Source organism: Tenrec ecaudatus, chromosome 10 (genome assembly GCF_050624435.1).
Source record: "Tenrec ecaudatus isolate mTenEca1 chromosome 10, mTenEca1.hap1, whole genome shotgun sequence".
Classification (NCBI taxonomy): domain Eukaryota; kingdom Metazoa; phylum Chordata; class Mammalia; order Afrosoricida; family Tenrecidae; genus Tenrec; species Tenrec ecaudatus.
In genome coordinates, this window is record NC_134539.1 from 26,218,835 (window position 1) to 26,242,692 (window position 23,858).

The following is a 23,858-nucleotide window of genomic DNA, read 5'->3' on the forward strand; positions in this document are numbered from 1 at the left end:
ACTTGCTGATGAAGATCAGGGACTGCACCCTTCAGTATGGATTATATCTCATCGTAAAGAAGACCAAAATCCTCACTAATGGACCAATAGCTTACATCATGATAAGAGAAAAGGTTGAAGTTGTCATGGATTCTATCCTGCTCAGATCCACAGCCACTGCCCATAGAAGCAGCAGCCACGAGACGTTGCTTTAGGCAAATCTGCTGCACAAGGCCTCTTTAGAACAGTGGTTCTCAATCTTCCTAAAGCCGCGAACTTTTAAGACCGATTCTCATGATGTGACCATAAAACTATTTTCATTGCTACTTCATAACTGCCATTTTGCTACTGTTACGAATCAGGAGAGCCCTGTGAAAGGGTCATTCAACCCCCAAAGGGGTCGCGACCCACAGGTTGAGAACCGCTGCCTTAGAGTCCTGAAGAGCAAGGATGTCACTTGGAGGACTAAGGTGCACCTGGCCCACGCCATGGCATTTCCATTGCATGTGGAATTTCCACATTCAATAAGGCAGCTGGAAGATGAGTCGATGCATTTGAGCTGTGTGCTTGAGAAGAATATCGAAAGTGCCGTGGACTGCTAACAGGACAAACAGCTCTGTCTTGGAAGTCGTATAGCCAGGGTGCTCCTGGGAGGCAAGGATGACCAGGCTTCGCCTTACATACTTTGGACATGTTGTCAGGAGAGACCGGTCCCTGGAGAAGGACCTCATGCTTGGGAAAGTGGTATGGGCTGACACCGTGGCTGCAGCAATGGGCTACGGCACGGGAGCACTTTTAAGGACGGCGCAGGCCTGTAGGCTTTTCGATGTGCCGTGGGTGGGACCTGACTCACCTAACAGCGACAGGATCACCCTGAAGGAAAGTCTGGGGGATCTCCTTGTGAAAAGCCGAGCGCAGTCCTACTCTGACCGACACAGCTGGAGTCGCAATGAATCAAAGTCAGCGCAGTGGCAGCTGGTTTGGTGGGTCCATCAGGAGAGTGAGGTTCATCATTGATGATTTTACCCACCTGTCATCCAGACCGGGGCCCCAAACGCTAGCACCATGAAATGATATCCAAAGAAGCTTCCATAATCAACTCGGAAACACTTCATGCCAGACTGTTTTCTTCAGACGGTCAAAATGTATGTCAGCCTAGAGGCTGTAAGGGCAGTGTAGTAAGACACCCTTTAAAATACTCTCACCTGTTATTTTCCAAATTCATCATGCTCACTGTGAACGTGATATGGGCAGGTTGCCCTGTTGATGAAGGGCTGATTGAGACTCTTCAGCCATTGTACACATGTAAATGTTTACTGAATCAGATTTGGCTTTCCAGCTGCATGTTTTCCATGCCAATTTTGAGGAGAAACTGTTGACTACTTCTCCTACTCAGGAATGAGAAAGGTTTGTGGGAGCAAGTGAATGGTGTGGGCCCTCTGACTGCAATCAAAGGGGGGATTGTACCACTGGCCTCGCAGCTCTAAGCAATTTTACTGAGGCGGAAGTCCCGCAGCCAGTCTTCCTGTTCCTTCTGCCACTGGTAGCCTGGCCAGCAACGTCTATCTCCTCCCTCTTGCCCATTTGATATTCTTAAATTTTGGTGACAATTTTCATCAGACTCACCCTCTGTATGGTGAAGCATTGGTACCACAGTGCCATCTCCTTATCCTTTCTTCCCATCAGGAAAGAGACTCTCTCACCAGTTTAATCAGCAGGCAACCAGGTGAAGCACTTTCTTAAGAAACCAATGGGACGGGGGTTAACATAGAGATTAGCATAGGGGTTCTGGAGACAGACAGCTGGGTTCAAGTCCCAGCTTCATCCGGAGCCAGATGAGTGACTTCTACATTGCAAATTCCCAGCTGTAAATTGGGAATCGTCATAAGAGTATCCACCTCACAGGGGGGCAGCAAAGAGTCATTGAGCTAATCCAAGTAAAGCACTCTGTCTGATGCCTGGCTCCGAGGGAGCACAGGGGTTGTCCCTTGTGCACGTGCACCGCTACATCTCCCCACGTGACCACACCCGCGACAGGTCCTTGAACGTTGGAAGTCATGGGTACTTCCCTGCATGGCTAACTGTCTGGATCGACAGGAGTAGATGCGCCCAGCACAGTGCTTGGCGCAGTGTGCCCTCCCTCAGTCAATGTCAGTGTTTGGTCTTTCCCCACCCCCTTCCCTACTTTCCTGAGTTCCCTATTGCAGCCTTCCCAGTGCCCCCACCTGCATGGATTCTGGTTCCATCTAGCCCAATCATGCAGGAATGCGAGCCGCTGAGAAGGCCCTTGTTACAATCCCTCCTAGGTCCTTGATGTTTCTTTGTCAAAGGGCAGTGCCTTGGCACCTTCCTTTCACCTGTCTCCATCCCCCTCACCCAGAAGGCAGTCCCGACAGGGACCTGGGAGCGAGCGTGCAAATTCCAGTTAGAAAGCACGGGCGGCAGGTGCTTTCTTCTGAATGCAGACAAAAATGGCAATCGCCCGCTAGGGCTCTTTGGGCTTTCCTGAACTTGTCATATTTAAGAATTCCTGCTTTTATTTAAAAACCAAAGACCACTAGGCTTTGCTGCATTCCAGGTCTAGAAAATGTGCTGCCCTCGCTTCGTTTCAGAGCTCTGCACGACCGCAGGCAGCTCTTGCTCCGGTTGGGTTAAAACGTATTCCTGGAAATGTGAAGTGGGGTTTCACATGCTGCCTTGCCGAGTCGAATGGTTTAGTATAAGAAGGCCCACCCTCCTTGTGCTCCTCGCTTGGGGGATGCTGCTTCCCCCTACAGAGAGCCATTGAAGCGCTTGGTGGACAATCTCCACGCAGGTGAGGCACGTGCCCCCGGATGCCCCTCCCATCTGGTCTTCAAGCACAGGCCTCCTGTACATTCTACCATAGTACACTCCTGCCATGGGACCATGACACAGAACGGGTGTGCCCTGTACAACGCCCCGTGTGCTCATGGGAAGCTGCACCCGCCTGAAGGCTGGCGTGGATGCCGCTTTAAAAATGCAAAGTCCCCTGCTTACTTGTACATTCAGCTCATGGCATATGTGCATCCACAATCCCTACAGCCAGCTGCTTAGGGCCATCTTTCTGCTTATGTGTTTATTCATGCACCCACATCCTTTCTATTGTGGTTGAGGACTAATGCTAATTAATTTCCTTAGTTGGGGAAGGAAATTAGCAAAAAAAAATTAACGGCGGTGGCAGTTCCACAAACACATCGTCAAAGCTAGGATCTGCTCTGGAGCTTTGGTGGATTACTTCTTAAAACTATGCTTGATGTCGAGAAGTCTGCATCCCTGAGTGGAATGCTTGCCTCTTTCCCTTTTCCTCATAGGGAGCGAAACCTAGCTGGGACTTGTTATGCGCCTGCCCTTTCAGTTGATCCTAGGAGCGCTCTGCTCCCATCCTGGGAGCAGGAAGATGGGATTGCTGTTCGAGATTTACAGCCTCCTGAAGCCTAGAGAGGGCCTGTGTAAGTTCTGCTCTGTCCTACAGAGTCACACTGGCAGTGAAATGGACTCACTCGCTGGCAGTGAAGTAGGTTCTGAGCCCCTGTGCTCATGCAGCACCTGTCTTTCCAACAGCCTAAGGAAATGCTGGGCGGTTTAAAATCAGCAAAGGTGGGCTTCCAGAGCGAATCCTTTCATCATACTTTTCTCTATCTGTATGTCAATCAACTATTCTGAGAATCGAGAGGAGAGAAAAGGATGCTGTATCAGGATTCTAAGAAGGCTTAACAGTCCTCGGCATGCAGATAACACCACCTTGCTCGCTGAAAGCCAAAAGGACTTGGATCACCTGGTGAAGAAAGCGGAAAACTGCAGCCTTCAGAGTGGATTAAAGCGCACTGTAAAGGAGAGAGCAGACCCAACAGATAACATCATGTAAGTGGAGAACTCGCTGGTTGAGCTTGTCAGGGATTCCACTTGACTTGCACCCACAGTGGCTGCCAGGAAAGCCAATGCTGCATTGAGCGGGCAAATCGGCCGCGCAAGACCTGGCCAAGGGCTTCAAGAACCAAGACGGTCCTTCGAGGACGGAAATGAGCCCGGCCGGAGACATGGTGAGTCAATGGCCTCTTGTGCATGTGGAAGTTGGACAGTGAAGATGGAAAACTGCAGAATCGAGTCCTTTGAATTATGGTGCTTGTGAAGAATCTTGAATTATAGGAACAAACAAAGGTGTATGGGAGGAAGTATGGCCTTAGAAGAGAAGATGGCAGGACTTAGTCTCATGAAGAGATCAGTCCCTGGAAAGAGACCCCGTGTTTGCTAGAGTCAAGTGCAAGAGGGAGAGCTTTGATGAGCGATGTTCACACAGTGGCTTCAGCAATGGGCTCAAACCTAACAATTGAGAACATGGAACAAGACCAGGACGTGTTTCAGTCTGTTGCACACAGGGTCTCTATAAGCTGACTCGATGGTACATAACAAGTGTGTACCTCATAGACACCTATATATATGTATAGTCATGGAGAATAATTATCCCTGGTATTGTTTTTGGATTAATAAGCAAAGGATTACATTTCCCTCTAAGTTCTAAATATTTCTTTCAAAATGCATACTCTTGTCTTTTGCTGACTTGATATCTGAGGCCATGTCTCAATTATATGATATGATTTTTCTCTGGAACAGATATTCAACTTAATCTAGTATGCAGTAATACAGTTAAAATCTTCATCAAAATTTAATTAGTTTGAATTGGATTTTCTCATTTTGCGTTTAACATATTAAGTCTTGAGACTTTTTGCTTGGTTTCATGACAATGAATAAGGTGCTGAGAGCTACATTAAAACAAGGAGACGTTTCCGTTAAAATGAGGCACCCTGCTCCAAGTTAATTAACAACAAGAGAAGAAACCCCAGGGGAAAATGTAACTATTACAAGGAGCACTGTCGTGGCTCATCGATGGCATTTCTTGATCATTTTGGCCAATGTAGCAAAAAGTTTTATTGTATTATTTGGAGTTTGTTTGATGACTTAGGATAATTGAAAGCTTGAACAATCAATTTCTCTGAGAGGTATTATGGTCTATCTGCTTTTGTTTTTGTTGGGTAGGGACTCTGGAAGGCATCTGGTTTGAATTTACTATCTTCCAAGATGGTCTCCCGTTTATTATCATTAGCATACTATTAGTTATTAGAAATAGCACACTAATATAACAGCTTTGCAACATGAGTGGGAATAAACTGGAACAGTAATACAGTGGCTTCCTCAGTGCCCTCTCTCGACGCAGTGCGGCAGGGGCTACACCCTGAAATACCGTCAGTGAGCGCAGTTAGATGTGAAGGAGCGTGCCAGCCCAGTGTCAGAGCTCAAGTGGCAACTGACAAGCAACCTCACTTCTGAGAGGCAACAGGGAGTGGTGGGGACCGTGGTGACGGTGTAGAATACACTCTTCATAAATGAGTCAGCCACTTCTCACTCAGTTTCTGCCACATTAGAACACAAGGCTGGTGTTGCCAATCTTCTGATTTCATAAGAGAACTAAGAAATCCTGTTCTCAATCAAAATGCCCATCTGTAGAGGAATGGGTAAATAAACTCTGGTACATGTACACAATGGAATATTATGCATCGCTGAAAAGCAATGAGGAGCCTGTCGAACATCTCACGATGTGGATGGATTTGGAAGACATTCAGCAAAGTCAGTCAAGATCATAAAGACAAATACTCTATGAGACCGCCATGAAAATAACAAGACGTGTTTTCACACCATAGGAAGCAGACTTTGAAGGCTACAGGGAGGCTGGGGAGGTGAGGAAAGAGGAAGAAGGGGTTGGTGGTGAGAAAATGTTAAAAGAAATCCAGTTTCTATGTGAAATTGTCCTAAAATTTAAATGTTGGTGACTTGTTACCAAGCATGAAGTCGCTTTAGCAGCAGTTTATGGGTCACGCATGCCATGCCTGCAAGCCAGATTCAGACCACCAGCTGCATTGTTTGCCCACTCAGTCCATCAACCAACAGCAGACGAACCCAGTTTCACACTGACCCGTGTCTAGCAACGACTTCATCACAAGTAGCTTTTGTCAAATATATAGGAAACAAAACTCACTTCCATTGAGGCGATGCTGACTCACAGTGACTCTGTAGGACAGGGTAGAACTGTCCCTGTGAGTTTGAGACTGTAACTCTTTACAGGAGTCGAAGCTCTGGCTTTCTCCCAAGTGTGTAACCACTTTACCAGCAGGGATAGTATCCCAGTACTGCTGTTAGCAACAGCTAATACATGGCTATTATTCGAATCATCTAGAAGTCTTCCAAAATATATATCTAATATTAACCTACCAATAGAGAATTTATCTAGCAGCGTTTGAACCTTACTAAAATAACTCTACTGTGTTACATTGCAATGTAAGCTCAGGTTGCAATTCAGAAAACTGGAGCACAGATCAATTAAATAGACCAAGGACACAGGGTCAGTGGGAGAGATAAGGGGCTGTCTGCCTCCAGAAAGACTTAAAGCCTCAGCAACCCCATATAGGGCTGCTATGCGTCAGAATTCACAAAATAGCCGGGGGTTTTGTTTAGGATCCAAGGACATACAAGTAAGGCCACAGCAAACCTGAGGTGAAAACCCCCGTTTATTTCCTCCGAATACGCTTTTCCTATGGTTGGGACTTACTACCTTTATATTCCAGGCTATCAAGTTTTATATTGATTCCAAAGGCAAGGAAAAATGTATGCAACGCTCACCTATTAAGAAGTTAAATTATATGCATTTTGCCCTCCTGAAAATTTTGTCATCGGATAAAGGAATTTCAGATAAAATGAAAATATGTGCATGTGTGTTTTCATTAAACTTTGGATTGCTTTATGTAGATTTAACAGTTTTTTCTCTTATTGACTTTCTTTTGAACCATTACAAGATGAAGAATGTATTAGCTAAAGAAATAAAGAACATTACCCAGAAACCACCATAGATATTTTTTATTTGTGATGTTTTTCTAAACTCACACAGAATTGATTTCATAAATAAATTTTATTTTGCTTTTCTAATGATTTAATTGGATTAGTTGTTTTGCTTATAGTGAAACCCTTAATTTTATCACAAGTGGAACTAAAATATAGTAAACATTATTTATGATGCAGTCAGAAATGATATGGAAAATCTTTTCAGGCAGAACATTAAAAGCTTATCAAAACAGTTTAAAAGTGTGCTTAGAAATGTACTCTTTCCTCTAAGCATTATTTTTTAAAAAATCCTTATTTATTCATTGAAAACGTCTTACCCAGAATTAATACCTGCCCAGAGGGGAGTAGCCTAATATTAAAATAAAAACTTTCTGTTGATATATATTTTTTTAATGCAGGAGTAGAAAAGTCGCCATTTCAAAAATACATTTTGTTTGACCAATCCTAAAAGAGAATCACCTATTTCAAGACCAAAACTATCAAGATATGAAGGACAAGAGCATTATCCAAATGATACCTCCAACGCCCTGTGTGTCTTTGCACACATCTTGAAGATGCGCTCAATCTTCTCCTCTAATATCTAGCAACTACTGTAATCTGATTGAATCCTCTATTAAAAATATTTTTGGAATACTTCAGAAAATTTGGAATACTTCAGAAAAGCGTCTTTGGAACACTCCAGAAAATTTGACTATGGCTCACGTATTAGCGTATATCATAAAGATGGCTAATTTGAGGGGTGTGATGATGCTACTGCAGATATGGGGGGTGTTCTGATTTTTAGGAGAAACGGGGAAGCATTTCAAAGCTTCACAGTTATCTGCACATATTTCTAAATGGTTCAGTAATAAGCATGTAGATTTATAGACAGAACATGTGGGAAAACGTTAGCAAATGGTGCATTTAAGGCAAAGGGTGTTCTCTGTAATCTTTCGACTTTCAAATTCAGCACTGAAATTTGGAGGGAAAAAAATATGGAGAAACACCTGGGGCTGAATCACAGAGCAACTGGGGGGAAAAGCAAGTCAGTCTGGTGTCCAGGGACATGGGAGGCCCTGAGGGCTGCAGGGCACTGAGGGTCCTCAGTTACCTGTAGAGACAGCCCCTACGACACCTTCAAGACAAAGAGATGCGCAACACCTGTGATAACTTTCAGTAGAATTTGCCGAACAAAGGAATGTCCTGGAATTCAACGAGAGCAGTTTGCTACAACTTGCCCTGGGAGAGCTGATTAGTGCAATTAGCAACATAACCAGGAGGAAATGGTTCCAAGAGGTTTTTAAAAATATATAAATTTAGATTTTGAAAATGAATGGAAACATCGTCTACACAAACAGTTCATGGAGAGTGAATTACAAGTGCCTTCAGATTGCAGCCTCAAATTTGATTAGATATTATTGAAATGTGGGAACATCAATCTTCTTCATACACAAAGCCACGGTTGGCTCCCATGGTGCGCCATGCCATCCTTTCTGTCCCTCTGTCTGGCATGCCCAGTGGCACTGCTCGAATGCACGTGCTGGGGATTAGGGCTCTGTGTTTCTGTTCGTGGCATCTTTCCGACAGCCAGGTACTCCTTCAGCCAAAGTGATCTGAGAAAACGCCCCACATGCTGTTGTCCTCTCGAAGTTACTCAGGAAACGAGAGAGAAAAACACCTGCTATTGACCAACATGCAAAAACGTTAGCATCATCGGATCCCAGGAGACCACCTTTCTGAGCTTTGCAGTAAGGGTTGGTGGTCTGCTTATTTAGGTCAATGGAGAAGGCCACCCTGGGCACAGTCAGCCCTTTCGTAGTTTGGACAAAGATCATTCACTGTTCTAGGCCTCTCAGGCAGTCACGACAAGGCTTCAACTCAGTACGGATTAAGAAAACGAGTCCAGAGCTGTTTATTCTTTAATAGTTATTACATTGAAATGCACGCATACATTCTGGTTTACTTCCCACCACCAACCGATAAGCTTTGTTAGATTCGGATCACTTGGAGGGGTAGCAGCCCCTGGCACAGGCCATGAGGACCACTGCGATTCTGCAAATGGGAGAAGGCATCGTTTTCAACAAGCAAAGCTCACTGAGGTTTCCAAAGGCAAGATTTAACCCAGAAGGCACGATTCTGCCTGCCGACTAGAATAGAAAACTTGGACAGGATCGAAGAAGGTAGTTAGCTCCAGCTCCACTGTTACCTTGGCAACTGGGGCGCAAACGTGGGGGCAGATATTAACCGTGTACCCCAATGAGATACGGAGGAGGTGGAGAGGGGGGCGGAGGGAGAACATCTGCCGGGTTTCGGAGCTCGGAGCACCAGTTGAGAAGGGTCCAAATCAAAGATTGATTGCTGGATCTACACGTACCAAATACCCAATTGCACTTTCTTCTCTCTGACATTTTAGTATTAGGTTCAAATGGACAACTCCTTGCCCTTAAAACACCAAACAGCACTGATGGCGCTGGGAGCTCGCGGGGCTCCTGTCTGTTTCAAACTCTCTTCTGGGAACCCAGAACTGAACCCGAATGCAGGAACAAGGGCCGAGAGTGGCTATTAGGGAACATTGTTTAGACTCTAAACTTCAGAGTGAGCCAGTTAACTCCGGAGTCTCCTGCTCGAGGCCAGTCTTTTCTTTGCCGTGGAAGCCTAAAGAAACAGTCTGGGGCGAGGATACGCCACCCCAGGGAGCAGTCCTGATACAACTGCCTCTTGTGGGAATTATGCTGGTGGCGCAGTGGGAGGGGGGGAGCCAGGCGGAACCACAGGACCCCAGTGGGTGCTTCATCCGGAGTCCCAAGGTTCACTCGGTCCTTAGAAAACAAGTGAGAGAAAGGACAGCGGAGAGAAGTACACATCAGCCTCTCAGTCCCGAACCTGAATGCCCTTAAAGCTTGGGCTTCCTCCTGGGACATCTCCAGCCAGGAGGGCCCGGGGACAGTCCTCGTCTGCCCTTCCCGTTGGGTCAGCCTGGCGCACAAGTCTTGGCTAGCAGCACTCTGAGGGTTAAGCGCACACGAAGTGGGTGGGGAGTGGCCCCCAGGAGTCCCCGGAGGTCTCCAGCTCTCCTGCTCCTGGCCGTGGGTGCACCGGAGGCCAGGGAGGTCGCCTCCTGTCCCGGGAGACTCCGTGAGGAACGAGCGCTCCTCTTGGTTGGAAGCGGGGGCGTTAGTGACACATCCTGCTCGTCATCTCTTTCTGGAAGAGAAAGGGAGAAAGATGGTTAGGGGGAACTGTAAGCAGAGCCCATCGGGAAAATAGCCTGGGGACCCGGGAGGCTTTGCAGGTGGGGAAAGCTTGGCCCAGCAGGAGGGCGCAGTGGGCAGCGCGTGTGTTGGTTTGGTACCTATAAGACAAGTGGGGTGGAGGTGGTGTCTCAGAGGAAAGGAAGATGAGATCCATCAGTCTGTCTGACCTCAAGCTGGCCTGTGCCACCTCCCTGGCTCTCAGGGGCATTTGCAGGTCCCAAATGTGCCATCTTCCCACTCCCTTCTGGGCCTCTGCCCTGCAGGCTGCTTCTACCACCTCTTGGCCCTCTTTACTCCCCCCCCATTCCCATTTCTGTGTGCACTCCCCCCCCCACCCCCACCCCCCCCCCCCCCCCGGGCAAGATGCCTCCCACTCCTCTGAAAGACACACGTGGCCCTCCGCCCACTCTCTCCACACCAGTATTCACACATTGGTGTGTGCTGGGCTACAGGCTTGTCTGTGGCTCCAACTAGACTATAAACTACAAAGTAGCCGGGAACAATTAACACTCATTAATCACAGTATGTCTCTCTCTTCTTTGTATCCCCGGCTCCAGGAAGGTGCCTGGTGCCAGGAAGAGTTCACTCTTCTCCAAGAAGCGTCAGGCAGCAGACTGCACCACTCAGCGCCTGGGAGGGCAGGTTTCCTGCTGTTTGAATTAGACGGATGCGCTGCTCTGCCAGGTTCCACCTGTTGCTGAGCTGCTGCATCTCTTGCATGCTGACCCGAATGGGCCCCGCTGATAAAGCAGGGAACACCTGAATAGCAACAGGCGCTTAAAACGGGGAGAAAACCACACAGGCGTGTTGGTTAAAGCTGCATCCATATAACATGATTAAAAAATAGGCAATTACTAAAACCAAACTCATGGTCATTGATTTGATTTTGACGCATTGTGGCCCTAGAGGACAGAGTAGAATTGCCCCTGTGGGTTTCCTAGGCTGTCAATCTTTACTGGAGCAGACAGCCGTCTCCGTCTCCCATGGAGCAGCTGGTGGGTTCAAACTGCTGACCTTGTGTTGGCAGCTCAATGCCTAGCCCATTACGCCACCACAGATACTGTATTAAAAATTAAGTAACACATGATCATGACTGATAGGATGGATCGGTGTCTGGGAGACAAGGTTGCAGTTGTCAAAATACACAGTCTACTGGGAAGAGCGAGTTGGAGACTCCAGTGCACTGAGAAATGAGCATACTAGACTAATTAGTGTGGATGCCAATACACAAGGACGTGTGCGTGAATGTGCACAGGAGGAAAGTGCATGAGGCCCCATGGAACCAAAGTCACCCCAGTGAGCTCCCACCTCCGTCCTGTATTGCGTGTGTGATTTCCTGGAGCCTGTGAGTCTTGGTTGAAATGTCATTTTTCAGGGCTTCCTTCCTTAACCTCTGAGGTGAGAGTATATGCCCCTCTGCCATCCCTTCCTGGCACCATTCTTCATAATTGGAGTGGTCTGTTATAAGTTCCAGTCCTGCTTCCTGGGCTTGACCCTGTATGGTCCTGTAGGACCCCTAATGACACTGGCAGGGAAGTACTGGACTGCTAACCACAAGGTTAGTGGTTCGAACCCACCAGCCGCTCTTTGGGAGGAAGGTGAGGCTGTTAGTTCCTGTAAAGATTTACTGCCTATCTAGGGGCACAAAGAGTTGGAATCAACTTGATGGCAATGGGTTTGGTTTTCCGTTAACAGGTCTTGTAAGATCCACAGGGGGTGGGTCTCTCTCTGCTCCAGTATATTCCAGTGCCTGGTCCTTAGTGTTCAATGACTATTTAATTTTTTAAATGACTATTTAATTAAGCAACGAATGAACGCCAGTTTCCTCATCTGTGAAGTGGAGTTGGAGACAGATATCGCCCTCAGAAGGACAGACGTATTCATACCTGCACGTTCTGTCCACTCTCCGCATGCTCACTCCTTTCCCTCCCTCTTCCTTGAAGAAGGGCCTGCTCCATAGGGACCAGCAGGGCAGCTGACATTTCCAGCTGTGGAGTGGCAGCCTGGGACAACTGCTGGGATGATGCACCCCTGTGCTGGACTCCAAAGCTGACAGAAGGCGAAGCCCGAAGAGCAAGTGTTACTGGTATCTTTACTCACACTGGTGTTATGTGGCACTTGGCAAAGAGTAAATACTATATATATATATATATCCTACCATCAAATAGTTTAGAGCTAAACCAGTGGTTCTCAACCTTCCTAATGTCGTGACCCTTTAAAAGAGTTCCTCATGTTGTGGTGACCCCCCCAAACCATAAAATCATTTTTTGTTGCTACTTCATAACTCTAATTTTGCTACTGTTATGAATTGGGCGACTCCTGTGAGAGGGTCATTCGCCCCTGGAAGGGGTCGCGACCCACAGGTTGAGAACTGCTGCTCTAAGCTATACATTTGTTGCTGTTAGGTACTGTTGAGTCAGCTCCAAATCCTAGGGATCCTACATGACGAGAACGTGTCATATAGAAGTCCTGGGCGGTCACAGAGAAGGCCCTGGAAAGTCCCAGAGTAGAGTAGATTGCGAAGTCTTTTTCCTGCTGCAGGGTAGTGGGTTCGAACCTCTGACCTTCTGGTTAGCAGCCAAGTACTTAACTTAACCTTGTGCTATCATGGCCCCTTCCTAGACATATAGAAGAACTAGAAAAGAAAAAAAAAGGAGGTGATGGTCTTGGAGAGGAGAAGGGCTGATCCAAGGTCACTGGGTTAGTCTGCAAAGAGCTTGTGCGTTCATCATCACAGAAGCAAAACTGTTCCCTGGGATGGCCTCTTAAAGTTCCCACAGGGAAAGAATGGCTGAAACAATGAGTGAGAAACTTGAGGTTGTTTCAACTGGATTCACCAGTGCAGACCTTGAGTTGGCATAAACTCAATGGCAGTGAGTGCAGACCTTCAAGTTGTAGTACATTTTTTAACCACTGGGTGGCACCAGCGGGCTGGAAAAGAAGCCATTTGGTCTTGAGAAAACCAAATCCAACCAAACCAAAAACTGAAATACTGGGTTCCACAGCCTATCAATTCAGCCCTCTCGCAGGTTCTGCTATCTGCAGGGCGGGACACATGCCTTTATATCTTGGAAAAAGCCTAAAAACTTCCACCTAAATCTACCCAGTGTTTCCTGAAGGACCAATCTGACAGCCGAACTGTATTACAAAGCTGCATCACATGGGAGAAGGGGAGGCTGGAGGAAGGGAATGCCTGTTAACAAACCCAGGGACAAGGGAACAAGTGATCCAAAATTGATGTGGTGAGGAGGGTGTAGGAGGCCTGGTAGGGCTTGATCAAGGGCAGTGCAATTGAGAGGAATTACTGAAACTCAAATGAAGGCTGAGCATGATAGTGGGACAAGAGGAAAGTCAAAGGAAATAGAGGAAAGAACTAGGCAGGAATTTATGGAGGTCTAAATACAGGCATGTACATATGTAAATATATTTTTATATGTTGATGGGGAAATAGGTCTATGTGCATATATTTATAGGTTTTGTATTAAGATAGCAGATGTGTAAGATCTCTCTCTCCGGACCTGCCTATCTGCCTAACAGATGGACATTGGGCCTCCACTCAAGTACTCCCTCAATGCAAGAACACTTTGTTCTATTAAACTGGCATTTTGTGATGCTCACCTTCCTGACATCACTGAAAACAAAGTGGGTACATAAGCAAATGTGGTGAAGAAAACTGAAGGTACCTGGCTATCAAAAGATAAAGCATCTGGGGTCTTGAAGGCTTGGAAATAAACAAGTGGCCATCTAGCTCAGAAGCAACAAAGCCCACAGGAAGAAGCACACCAGCCTGTGTGATCACAGATGTTGATGAGATCAGGTGTCAGGCATCAAAGAACAAAAACTCATATCATTGAATGAGCGGGAGTGCGGGGTGGGAATCCAAAGCCCATCTGTGGGCAACTGGACATCCCCTTGTGGAAGGGTTGTGGGAAAGAGATGAGCCAGTCAGGGTTCAGTGTAGCAACGATGACACATACAACTTTCCTCTAGTTCTTTAATGCTTCCTCCCCCACTAGCATGACCCAAATTCTACCTTACAAATCTGGCCAGACCAGAGCATGTACACAGGTACAGATAAGAGCTGGAAACACAAGGTATCCAGGACAGATAAACCTCTCGGGACCAATATTGAGAGTAGCCATACCAGGAGGATAAGGGTAAGGTGGGGGGAAAGGGGGAAATGATCACAACGATTTACCTATAACCCCCTCCCAGGGGAATGGACAACAGAAAAGTGGGTGAAGGCAGACATTGGTCAGTGTAAGATATGACAAAATAAAAATAATTTATAAATTATCAAGAGTTCATGAGGGAGGGAGGGGGGGAGGGAAAAGGAGGAGAAAAATGAGGAGCTGATACCAAGGGCTCAAGTAGAAAGAAAATATTTTGAAAATGATGATGGCAACAAATGTACAAATGTGCTTCATACAATGAATGGATGGATGGATTGTGATAAGAGTTGTAACAGCCCCTGATAAAATGATTAAAACAAAAAGATGAAATGCTCTGATCTTAAAGCTTCATAGCTTCAGAAACCCACAGGGGCAGTTCTACGCTGTTCTCCCGGGTCACTATGAGTGGACATGGACTTGATGGCAACACGATTGGCTTTTTTGGCTTATTGTCTACAGAACACATTCCATACTTGGCAGGCTCTCCAACACAGGCAGTCAAAGCCAGCTCCTACTGAGGCTCTCCCACTCAGCACATCTCTCAAGCACACGAGACTTCTCCCTGGTCTCCCACAGGACATGGTCTGTCGAGGTTTCGAAAAGTTTCTATCACTGGCTGTTTCTTTCACCTGGGAAACGTTTTCTGCTCTGCTATGCCAAACGCTTGACACGTTTCGAGATCCAACTTTCAGCCCCCCAAGCCTTATGGCTTTCTGGGGGCATTCTCCCTTAGCTTTGTGCGTGCTTGTGCGACTTCACTTTCTGCCAGCGTTGGAATCGATGCCTTCATTTTGCCTCAGTCTGAGAAGACTTTTACAAGCTTGTTGTATAAATTGGTGCGTGATGGGGGATGTTTTGTTCAAGTCACGTAACAGCATGTATGATCTGATCCAGTCATTTGGGTGGGGAAGAATAACAAGTAAAATATGGGCCCACGTGGATGAGTTTATCTCTGGGCATGTGAAAATACACGTGTTTCCCATTTCTGATTAATTTAGTCTCTTTGCACATTTTTTGCATTTTTAGCCATTTTCATAAACATGGTGGGGTGTTTTTTTTCTGATAAGGAAACAAAGCTCCAGTGATTTAAAAATCAACCAAAATGAAAGTAGGTGGGGCCTTCGAATTAAAATCATATTTAGTTTTAGAAGTGAGGTTAAAATGACTCTTGTCTTGTGATGGGGGGAAGGGGGGAAACTAGAGGAGGAGTTATTTTGCATACGATAGTTAACCTCTTTTGTTCTAATCGAAACCTAATTTCAATTGAAGATGATGTCTAATGTCTGTTTGCTAACCATTTTGAGAGAAAAAAGATTGATACATAAAAACAAACTTCCAGAAACTCTAAGGGTTTGGTAGAAACAAGATTTCTTAGACCTGCCTGCTTGGGCTGCAGGCAGAAAGAACCCTTCTAGCTTCACGGGGATCCCTGGACTAAAGTCCCTCAGGGGTCCCCCCCCTCGGCATTTTCACACAAAGAGTCAACCGCTGAGATGGATTACCCAGAAGCCAGGTAAGCATGAGCCTCCTTGCGCTTCCTTCCCACCTGTGCTTGCTCCAACCCTGTCACAGAGCATGCATGTGCAAAAGGCTTTGAATCTTTAAAATGGAGGGAAAAATGTGAAGGTTGTCAGGACAGATCAGTATGTAAGCACAAGTAAACCCCTGCTTACCTTGCTTATCGGGCAACCCCATACTACCCAAACAAAAGCTTTCATTTCCTTCTTTCTGCCTAGAACCTCCTTCACCCGACTCCAACCCCCTTCCAGACCCTGGATCACTGGTGACCTTCCTGGGAGATGCAGCCCCTCCTGTCCCTGCCCCACCCTGAGACGTGTCCGTGACTGGCTTAGGTTTCCCTTGTGTCTGCAGCACCCACCACGTGATCCCCGAGGATGGGTGACTCTCTGATGCCTACTCGAGGCTGCTCTTGCCAGGAGGAACCATCTCTGGTTTGATTTGGACCCTTGTGCTTAAGATTGGGCACACACTTGGTCCTTAAAAACATTTTGTTATTAATTATACTGAACTCCACGAAAGAGCAATGGAAGGAAGTGTGCTATATCGGGCGCAGGCACTTAGAGTTATTGGGATTCCGTCATCCCCCCAACTCTATGAAGTAGATATCCACTGCCTTCTCTAATTTCCAGGGGAGAAAATGGGCTCTGAGAACGAACATCATTTGCCTACGTTCACGTGGTTCAGACGGGGAAGAAGAGGAAGTGGAACTGAGGCGTGGTTGTCTCGGAAACATAAGAAATCCAATGACCCCAATGCAGAGGGAGCAACAGCATTTTCTTTTTTCAAGAGTGAAGCTTTAGGTTTTTCTAATGTTTTAAAATGTCTTAGCAAGCGAAGTGCCACAAAGCAGCATTTTACAGCCCATTTCTTCTCCAATTTACCAACTATCCTTTAATTCCAAGAAAGAAGAGCCAGAGAGGGATGGAAACGTGCTGGCTATAAAGAAAAGGACCGGAGAAACAAGAGGAAGGTGGGTGGGCCTCCTTGCTCAGGGCGCTGGAAAGAGGGGGACACTGTCTACTGGGCACGTGCTGAGAATGCCTTGTATGTGCAAACACCCTTCCCGACGGAAAGAAGAAACCCCAGGGACATCGCGTCCATTTTCACGGAGAAGTGCACCGTGTGCAGGGGGGTAGAAATGGCTCCCCCTCAGGTGTTCTCGGCTGTGACCTTTTGGAAGGCTGACTGCCAGGCCTCTCTTCTTAGGCACCCACCTCTGGGTGGGTTTGAACCGCCAGCTTTCGGTTAGCATCCAAACTCCCACCGGAATGCCCATCAGCCAGCATTCAAAACCACCTCTCCCTTAGGAGATGGTCCTGAGAACTACACTGTGTGATAGGTTTGTCCCCTAAGAACGGAATAAATGATCTTACAGCTAAGGGAGCCAGCATTTGCAGACACATGTGCGCGCGCGCACACACGCACGCATGCACACACGCCATGGGAAAGCAGGATCTCCCTGAGCGCTTTCTCCAATCCCGGGGCCTGTCAACACCTTTTAAAGGTAGTGGCTGCTGACAAGATGGGAGGAAAGCTGAGACCCCTTCAGTAGAGGCAGCCTGAGCTTGCTGCTCTGTTGACGTGCTGTCCTGCCCACAAGCAGAGGCTCCGTCGCCTAACGCCCCATTTCTTACCTCGGACCTGGAGGTGCTGGCAAAGGGGGTTTGAACTGCAGCCGACGCACATGGTCAGTCTTCATGGCTAGGCTGGGGCCTTAACTCTTAATCAGGAGCATTTTCGCCCCAGCTGGCTGGCACGGCCAGGCTCTCGGTGGGCCAGAGGCCAGCTGGGGAAGCTGCCTTTCTTCAGTGCTGTTCATTCATCCCACATAGTCCATTTCTTAATGATTTAAAAACCTACCAGATTGTAGCCACACTGCCCATTTGTTTCTTTTTTGAGCTGGGCGATTCTCTTCCCTTCCCCAAGAGTGAGCGGATGGAAAACGTGGACCATCTTGAAAAATCCCATCTCTCTCTAACGGGTCCCCCTCCTGTCCCCCCTTTCAAACAGCCCCTGCTGGGGAGACCTATGCCCCCAGCTCACCCCAGGGTCTCCGGACTGCGGACGCCCATTCCTGAAGCTGTGCACATCTCTGGCTCCAGGACAAGCAGGCAGAGCGCTGGCTGCTTCTTCACCTGTGATCCCTCCCAGTGGAAGCAAAAGACACTCCCTGTGACACAGGGCTGCTCTGGAGAAGCAGAGGAAATGGGTGGGCCTCAGCAAGGGGCTGGGACGCTCTACTCAATGAGTCGGTCACCTTGAGAGAACTACTGATCATAGGCTAGGGCAGCGATTCCATGAGTTTTTTTCCAGCACTGTGACACCACCAAAAGCATGGGATATGAGTGTCCCAAGAGGAGGTGGGATTGTGCTACTGTGCTTAGTTACAAATCCAAACCCACTGCTCTCTCTGAATCCTCTGCAATGTCCTGTGTGTGTTACCTGCCTGCTTTGCGCTAATGGTGGTGACCGCCATTTTTGGAAGGCTGACTATGTGCCAGGCGCTGTGCTCAGTGCTAAACACGCATGGCTTCCTTTGATCCTTAAAACAACACTGAGGTGGGTGCTAGTGGTAGTGGTGGGTCAATTGAGTCCGGTGGCGCAGTGGTTAAAGTTATTAACCTAAAGGTCAGTAGTTCAAATTCACCAATCCCTCAAAGGAAGACAGATGGGATAGGAAACCCTACGGGGCAGTCTGTTGGCCCCTGCAGGGCGGCTGAGTCAAAATCAGCTTGACGGCAGTAGGCTGTTCTGTTGTCGGTCTGTCTGTCTGTTGTCTCCTTGGTTTGGAGACGGTGGCTGACCGGATGGCAGCCAACAGTAACACGGCGGGCGTCATGACCAGCCCACTGCGCAGCGGTGAGCAATGAGGCACTCATAGTTCGACCACTGGCTGAAGATCGAGTTGCTAATTAAATGGTAGCACTGGGTCGCACAGCCTGGGCTGCCCAATTCTCAACCACGTGGTAAGAATTGCCTCACTTATGATCACAGTTAATCAACTTAACTGATTGGACTTTGCCCTCTTCTTTCCTCCCTTCTCCATAAATGCCCTTCTGCACCTTTGGTCAAAGAAGATAACCTTGTCTATTTGTCTCTTCACTCACTGCCACAGAGTCGATTCCGACTCACAGTGACCCTATAGAACAGGGTGGGACTGCCCCTGTGATTTTCTGAGACTGTAACTCTTCATGGGAAGAGAAAACCTCATCCTTCTCCTCAGTCTGGTCTATGAGGGGCCACGTCTTCAACTCGTCACTCAGTACAGTGGCCCAGGCTGATCATGGGGACCCGCTCCAGGCCCTAGGCTCCCACTTACTCCCAGGATTCAGAAACACCTCGCAGTAATCCCTGGGGAATCTGCAAAATCCTGATGCCCGGGCTACCCCCGGATCAATTCAGTCAGCACGCCCAGAGGTAGGCCCCAGGAATACTAGTTTTAAATCTCTGTGGGGGATTCCAAGGTGTACCTGAGGCTGAGGACCAGGGACCTGATCCCTGAAAACATCCTCAAACCTGGCTGGAAAGGTGCTGCTGAAGTTTCAAAGAGGCTGGGGATGGATGGTTGCCCCACATGGTGACCTGAATGTATGTCACGGCTGTCTATATGTAAAATACACTGAATCCTTTCATCCACCTTTCTGTTACTCATCACCCAGGGGGGTGGGCCATATATCCAACCTTGTGATGGGTTCCCCCTCTCTCTCCCTTCTCCCCAACCCCCACCAAGCCCCTTCCCCTCATGATACTGCTACTCCCACTACTGTTCCTGAGGGTTTTATCTGTCCTGAATGCCATGTGTGGCAAGCTCTTATGTGTGCCAATGTGTGCACTACGGTCTAGCTAGATTTGGAAATGGCGATGGCAACATATGTACAAGTGTGCTTAACACAACTGAATGATGGATTACTAAAAGATTTGTAAGAGTCCCCCCCATTAAATGATTAATAAAATAAAATACATTGAAATCAAAACAACACAATTTCACGGTCATTGAGTTTGACCCTTAGAACAGAGCAGAACTGCTCCAACGGGTTTTTGATCTGCACAAAACCAGACCGTCTCTTCCTTCTGCCTCAGTGCACTCTCTCACAGAGGCTGCCGGGTTCAAACCACCGACCTTTCAGTTAGCAGCCCGACACATACCCCGTTGTTGCTACCAGGCCTCGTTGCATACATATATGCAAACATACCAACATATATGTTACAGTTTTTTAAAAGATACTTGTGGCCTACCACTTGTTCTCCCTCCTCTCCCTCACCTTATCAGAGTCCCAGCAACTTAATGCGGCTTCAAGGGATCTGGAACAGTCTCCCTCCCCCGTTCCAGCCTCTCAGCCAGCCTGCTTCCCTGTATCCTGGACCACTTGCCCCTTCCGGGTGTCTGCCCAAACCCGGTCATGGCAGTAATGGATCCCAGCTCACAGCAACCCGACAGAATCCAGTAGATGAGGCCCGCCAGGGTTCCAGGTCTTCCAGGAAGCACACTGCGGCCCGTTTCCCGGTGGCTGCGCTCCGACTGCTGACTCGCTGGTGGGCGGCCCAGGAGAGCTTACCCCTTTTACCTGCCCAGAACACGCGGTCTCTCGCTGCGCTCTTCCGGAGCCCACTGGCTTACGTGCCGCCTCGCTGGAAGGCAGAGCGATTCAGAGGGGCCATGGGCTCCAAGGGCAAGCCAGGAAAGAAAAGGGTGGCCAGGTTGAGGATGCTCACGGAGCCTCCTCACCAGCGCTGGTTGCTAAGAATGGGACTGAGCAGCTGGCTGGTCCCTACTCTGAAGGGGAGAGCGGTATTCTAAGAGAGCCCAGGGAAAACCTCCGCTGCCTGCTCCGCTGCCTGCGGTGGGGAAATCCCTAGAGAATGAGAGAAGAGAGAAAAAGAAGTAATGAAAACAAACATGAAGCAGGCCAAACAACTAGGCAGCTCATTTAAAAGAGGGAAAGCTGAAGAACAGGTCGTAAGTACAACGGCAGTCCGCCCCCCGCCCCGCCCCGCCCCCCTCCTCAGGGAGCAGGGAGGGTGCAGGGCCAGGCCCTGCCCTGTCCAGCGCGGCCAGCTCCACGCTCGCTGTGGTCAGCCATTCTCTTCCACCTTCCTGCTTCCAGATAGTGTCTTGCAGCAATAGGAATGGCTTTGGCCTTTTCCCAAGTGCTTTGACAATTCCCTCCACAACTACCATGGACGGGCAGGCAGGTGCAGGGGCACACACAGGGGGGCCTCCTGGGCCATGACTTTGTAAGGAGCCCTCAGGCCTGCTCACAGAGTGCAGCCTCCTGAAGCGCTCTGAGGCGAGTCCGCCCTCATTTCTAGGCAGGCACCGGTAGCGTGTTCTCTAGGTGTGCGCAGCCTTGTCCTCGGGGAACTGGATTCACTGGGCGGGTTCCCTTGATTCTTGATTCTGTGCCAAAGGTCAGGAAACACAGGAGCCCTTCCTGAAACTCTGCATGTCTCCCAGTTCCCTGGGGCACAGAAATCTTTGTTCTGGACCTGCGTGTTTGGGGCTGGGGGCACTTTAAAGCAAGCAGAATCCAGTTCCCCTGTGCAATCACTTTGACTGGCTCCTGGACAGGAAGGAAGCTTCTGCTCAGATGAGGCCAACAGAGCAGGACGGAAAGGCAGGCTGCTAGGTTAGGCCAGGTTCAGACCCGGGGCCTATACCACATACATTTGCTTAACGGGCCGACACCACCCCCCTCATTATATTTTTAGAACAAGACTTTATACTGAATGAGAGTTTCAAAATTGAGACCCTCAGCTTGTAGAAGAATGATGGGCTCAGGTCAGAGCCCCATCTGCACCGTCAGGAACCAGAGGCCTAACTCACCGCTGCTCAGAGGGACCCAATAGGACAGGGGAGAACTGCTCTTGGGTTTCCGGTACCGGGACTCTTTATGAGTAGAATGACTCAGCTGGTGGTTTCAAACTGCTGACCCTGCAGTTATAGCCCCGCCTGTAACCCACTGCTCCACCAGGGCTCACCTTAGCTTGTGTCTGTTCTCCCTGCAACCTTCACATCCTTAGACCTAGTTATTTACAGAATAAAAGGATTTTCTCTGCTTACGTGCATAGCCAATGAAATGGTTTTCTCTATGATTAAACTCCCCCAAAGCCTCTGAGTAAGGCTCATGAAACTCAAGCCAATCTTACCGTTTTTGACTTGATTTCAACTCATAGAGGCCCATTAGGGTAGAATAGAACTACCCCTTTGGGTTTCTGAGCCTACAGCTCTCGATGGAAGCAGACAACCTTACCTTTCTCCTTAGGAGCCACTGGTGAGTTTGAACCCTTGACCTTGTGGTTAGCAGTCCAATGCTTATCCTTCAGCACAGGGCTCCTTAATTAAAGACTAGAACTAGTCATTTACATATGTTTAAGCTGATTAAGCTAAGATGAAAAGGATGTTCCAAAGAAGGCCTGGGCACAGAGCCTTCTCAGACATTCCTTCAGCAGGCCTCAGAGAGGGTAGAAGGGAATTACCCTGCGCTCACTTTGTAAGCCCTTCTCCCCTTAAAAAGTGCATTGCCATCAAGTCGATTCTGCCTCACGGCAAAGGTACAGGCAGAGAACTTTTCCTGTGGGATTCTGAACCTGTAAATATTTACCAAGGTAGAAAACCTCATTTATTCCCCTCAGACCACCTGCTGCTTTCAAACTGCTGACTTTGAGGCTGGCAGCTCAACTGTTAACCCTCTACCACCAGAGCTGTACTTGCTCACGCAGAATCAGAGTCCCTATCCTTAAGTATTCAAATTAACCGATCCAGAGTGCATGCTCATGTGTCCCACCTATCCCTGTAAAGCCCTGCTTCAAATTGTTCCACCTCCAGGTCCCCTGATCTTGCAACTTCCAATCAGAAGGGTGTGCTGCTCTCTCCATGTCTGGGTCACGCCACCAGTTTGGAGCACTCGCTTTACCTCCCTGGTCTGAACTGTTTGTTTTACTTTAACAAAATGCTTATTCTTACACACACACACACACACACACACATATGTATACATATCACAGAAAGGCAGCAGCTCAAAGCCTGAATTCTGGTCAGCAAGGCAGGGCAGCCAGACTACAAAATGAAGGAGGAGGAGAAAAACAAAATTCTTGTGACAGTAAGTATATGCCAGATCCAAACAGCACACAGGAATTAAAATAGTTTGTTCTGCATTCTTTTAGGGATGTGGGTGGCAAATAAGCCAGGAGAAATAAAAATAGCAATGCAGCAGGCCAGACCTCCCTAAACCGGAAAGACCAATATTTATTTGATTAACTCTGCTCCTAAACAGCAGCCTGCATTCCAGGCGCAGAGGAAGTTCCACACAAAGGAGCACTCCCTCGTGTGTGCGCGCGCGTGCGTGTGTGCATGCCACGCACCCTAGTAGATGTAGAAATACATATGAATGAACACACAGCTCTGCACCCACTGGGAATATTTATCCATCCTGATACAAGAATCGAATGGCTCTTTTCATAAACGTAACCAGCATTACAAGCAAGTCACTTTCTTTTCCCCCCTTTTAAAAATCATTTTATTGGGGGCTCAAACAAGTTTTATCACAATGCATCCATGCATCCATCCATTGTGTCAACCACATTTGTACATTTGTTGCCATCATCATTCTCAAAACATTTTCCTTCTACTTGAGCCCTTGGTATCAGCTCATTTTTCCCCTCCTTCCCCCTACCCTCAAGAACCCTTGATAATTTATACATTATTTTGTCATGTCTTATATTGTCCATCGTCTTCCTTTACCCATTTTTCTGTTGTCCTTCCCCCTGGGAGAGGGTTATATGTAGATCCTTGTAATCAGTTCCTCCTTTCTACCCTACCTTCCTCTTACCCACCTGGTATCACTACTCTCATTATTGGTCCTGAGGGGTTTATCTGTCCTGGATTCCCTGTGTCTCCAGTTCTTATCTGTACCAGTGTACATCCTCTTGTCTGGCCGGATTTGTAAGGTAGACTTGGGATCATGATAGTGGGGGGGGGTAGCATTAAAGAACTAGCGGAAAGTTGTGTTTCCGCTGCACCCTGACTGACTCCTCTTTCCCA

At 47.9% G+C, this 23,858-nt stretch overlaps 1 protein-coding gene across 2 annotated transcripts in view; it reads right to left on the reverse strand.

Annotated features, from left to right (window-relative positions):
* Positions 1-6,939: 6,939 nt before the first annotated feature.
* MOB3B (MOB kinase activator 3B) overlaps positions 6,940-23,858 on the reverse strand; it is a 212,545-nt gene continuing 195,626 nt past the window's right edge. For both annotated transcript variants that reach the window (XM_075560007.1, XM_075560008.1), the window contains exon 4: positions 6,940-10,074. In XM_075560007.1, the coding sequence (XP_075416122.1) occupies positions 10,045-10,074 (30 nt within the window). In that variant the 3' untranslated portion in view covers positions 6,940-10,044. The remainder of the gene's footprint in view (positions 10,075-23,858) is intronic.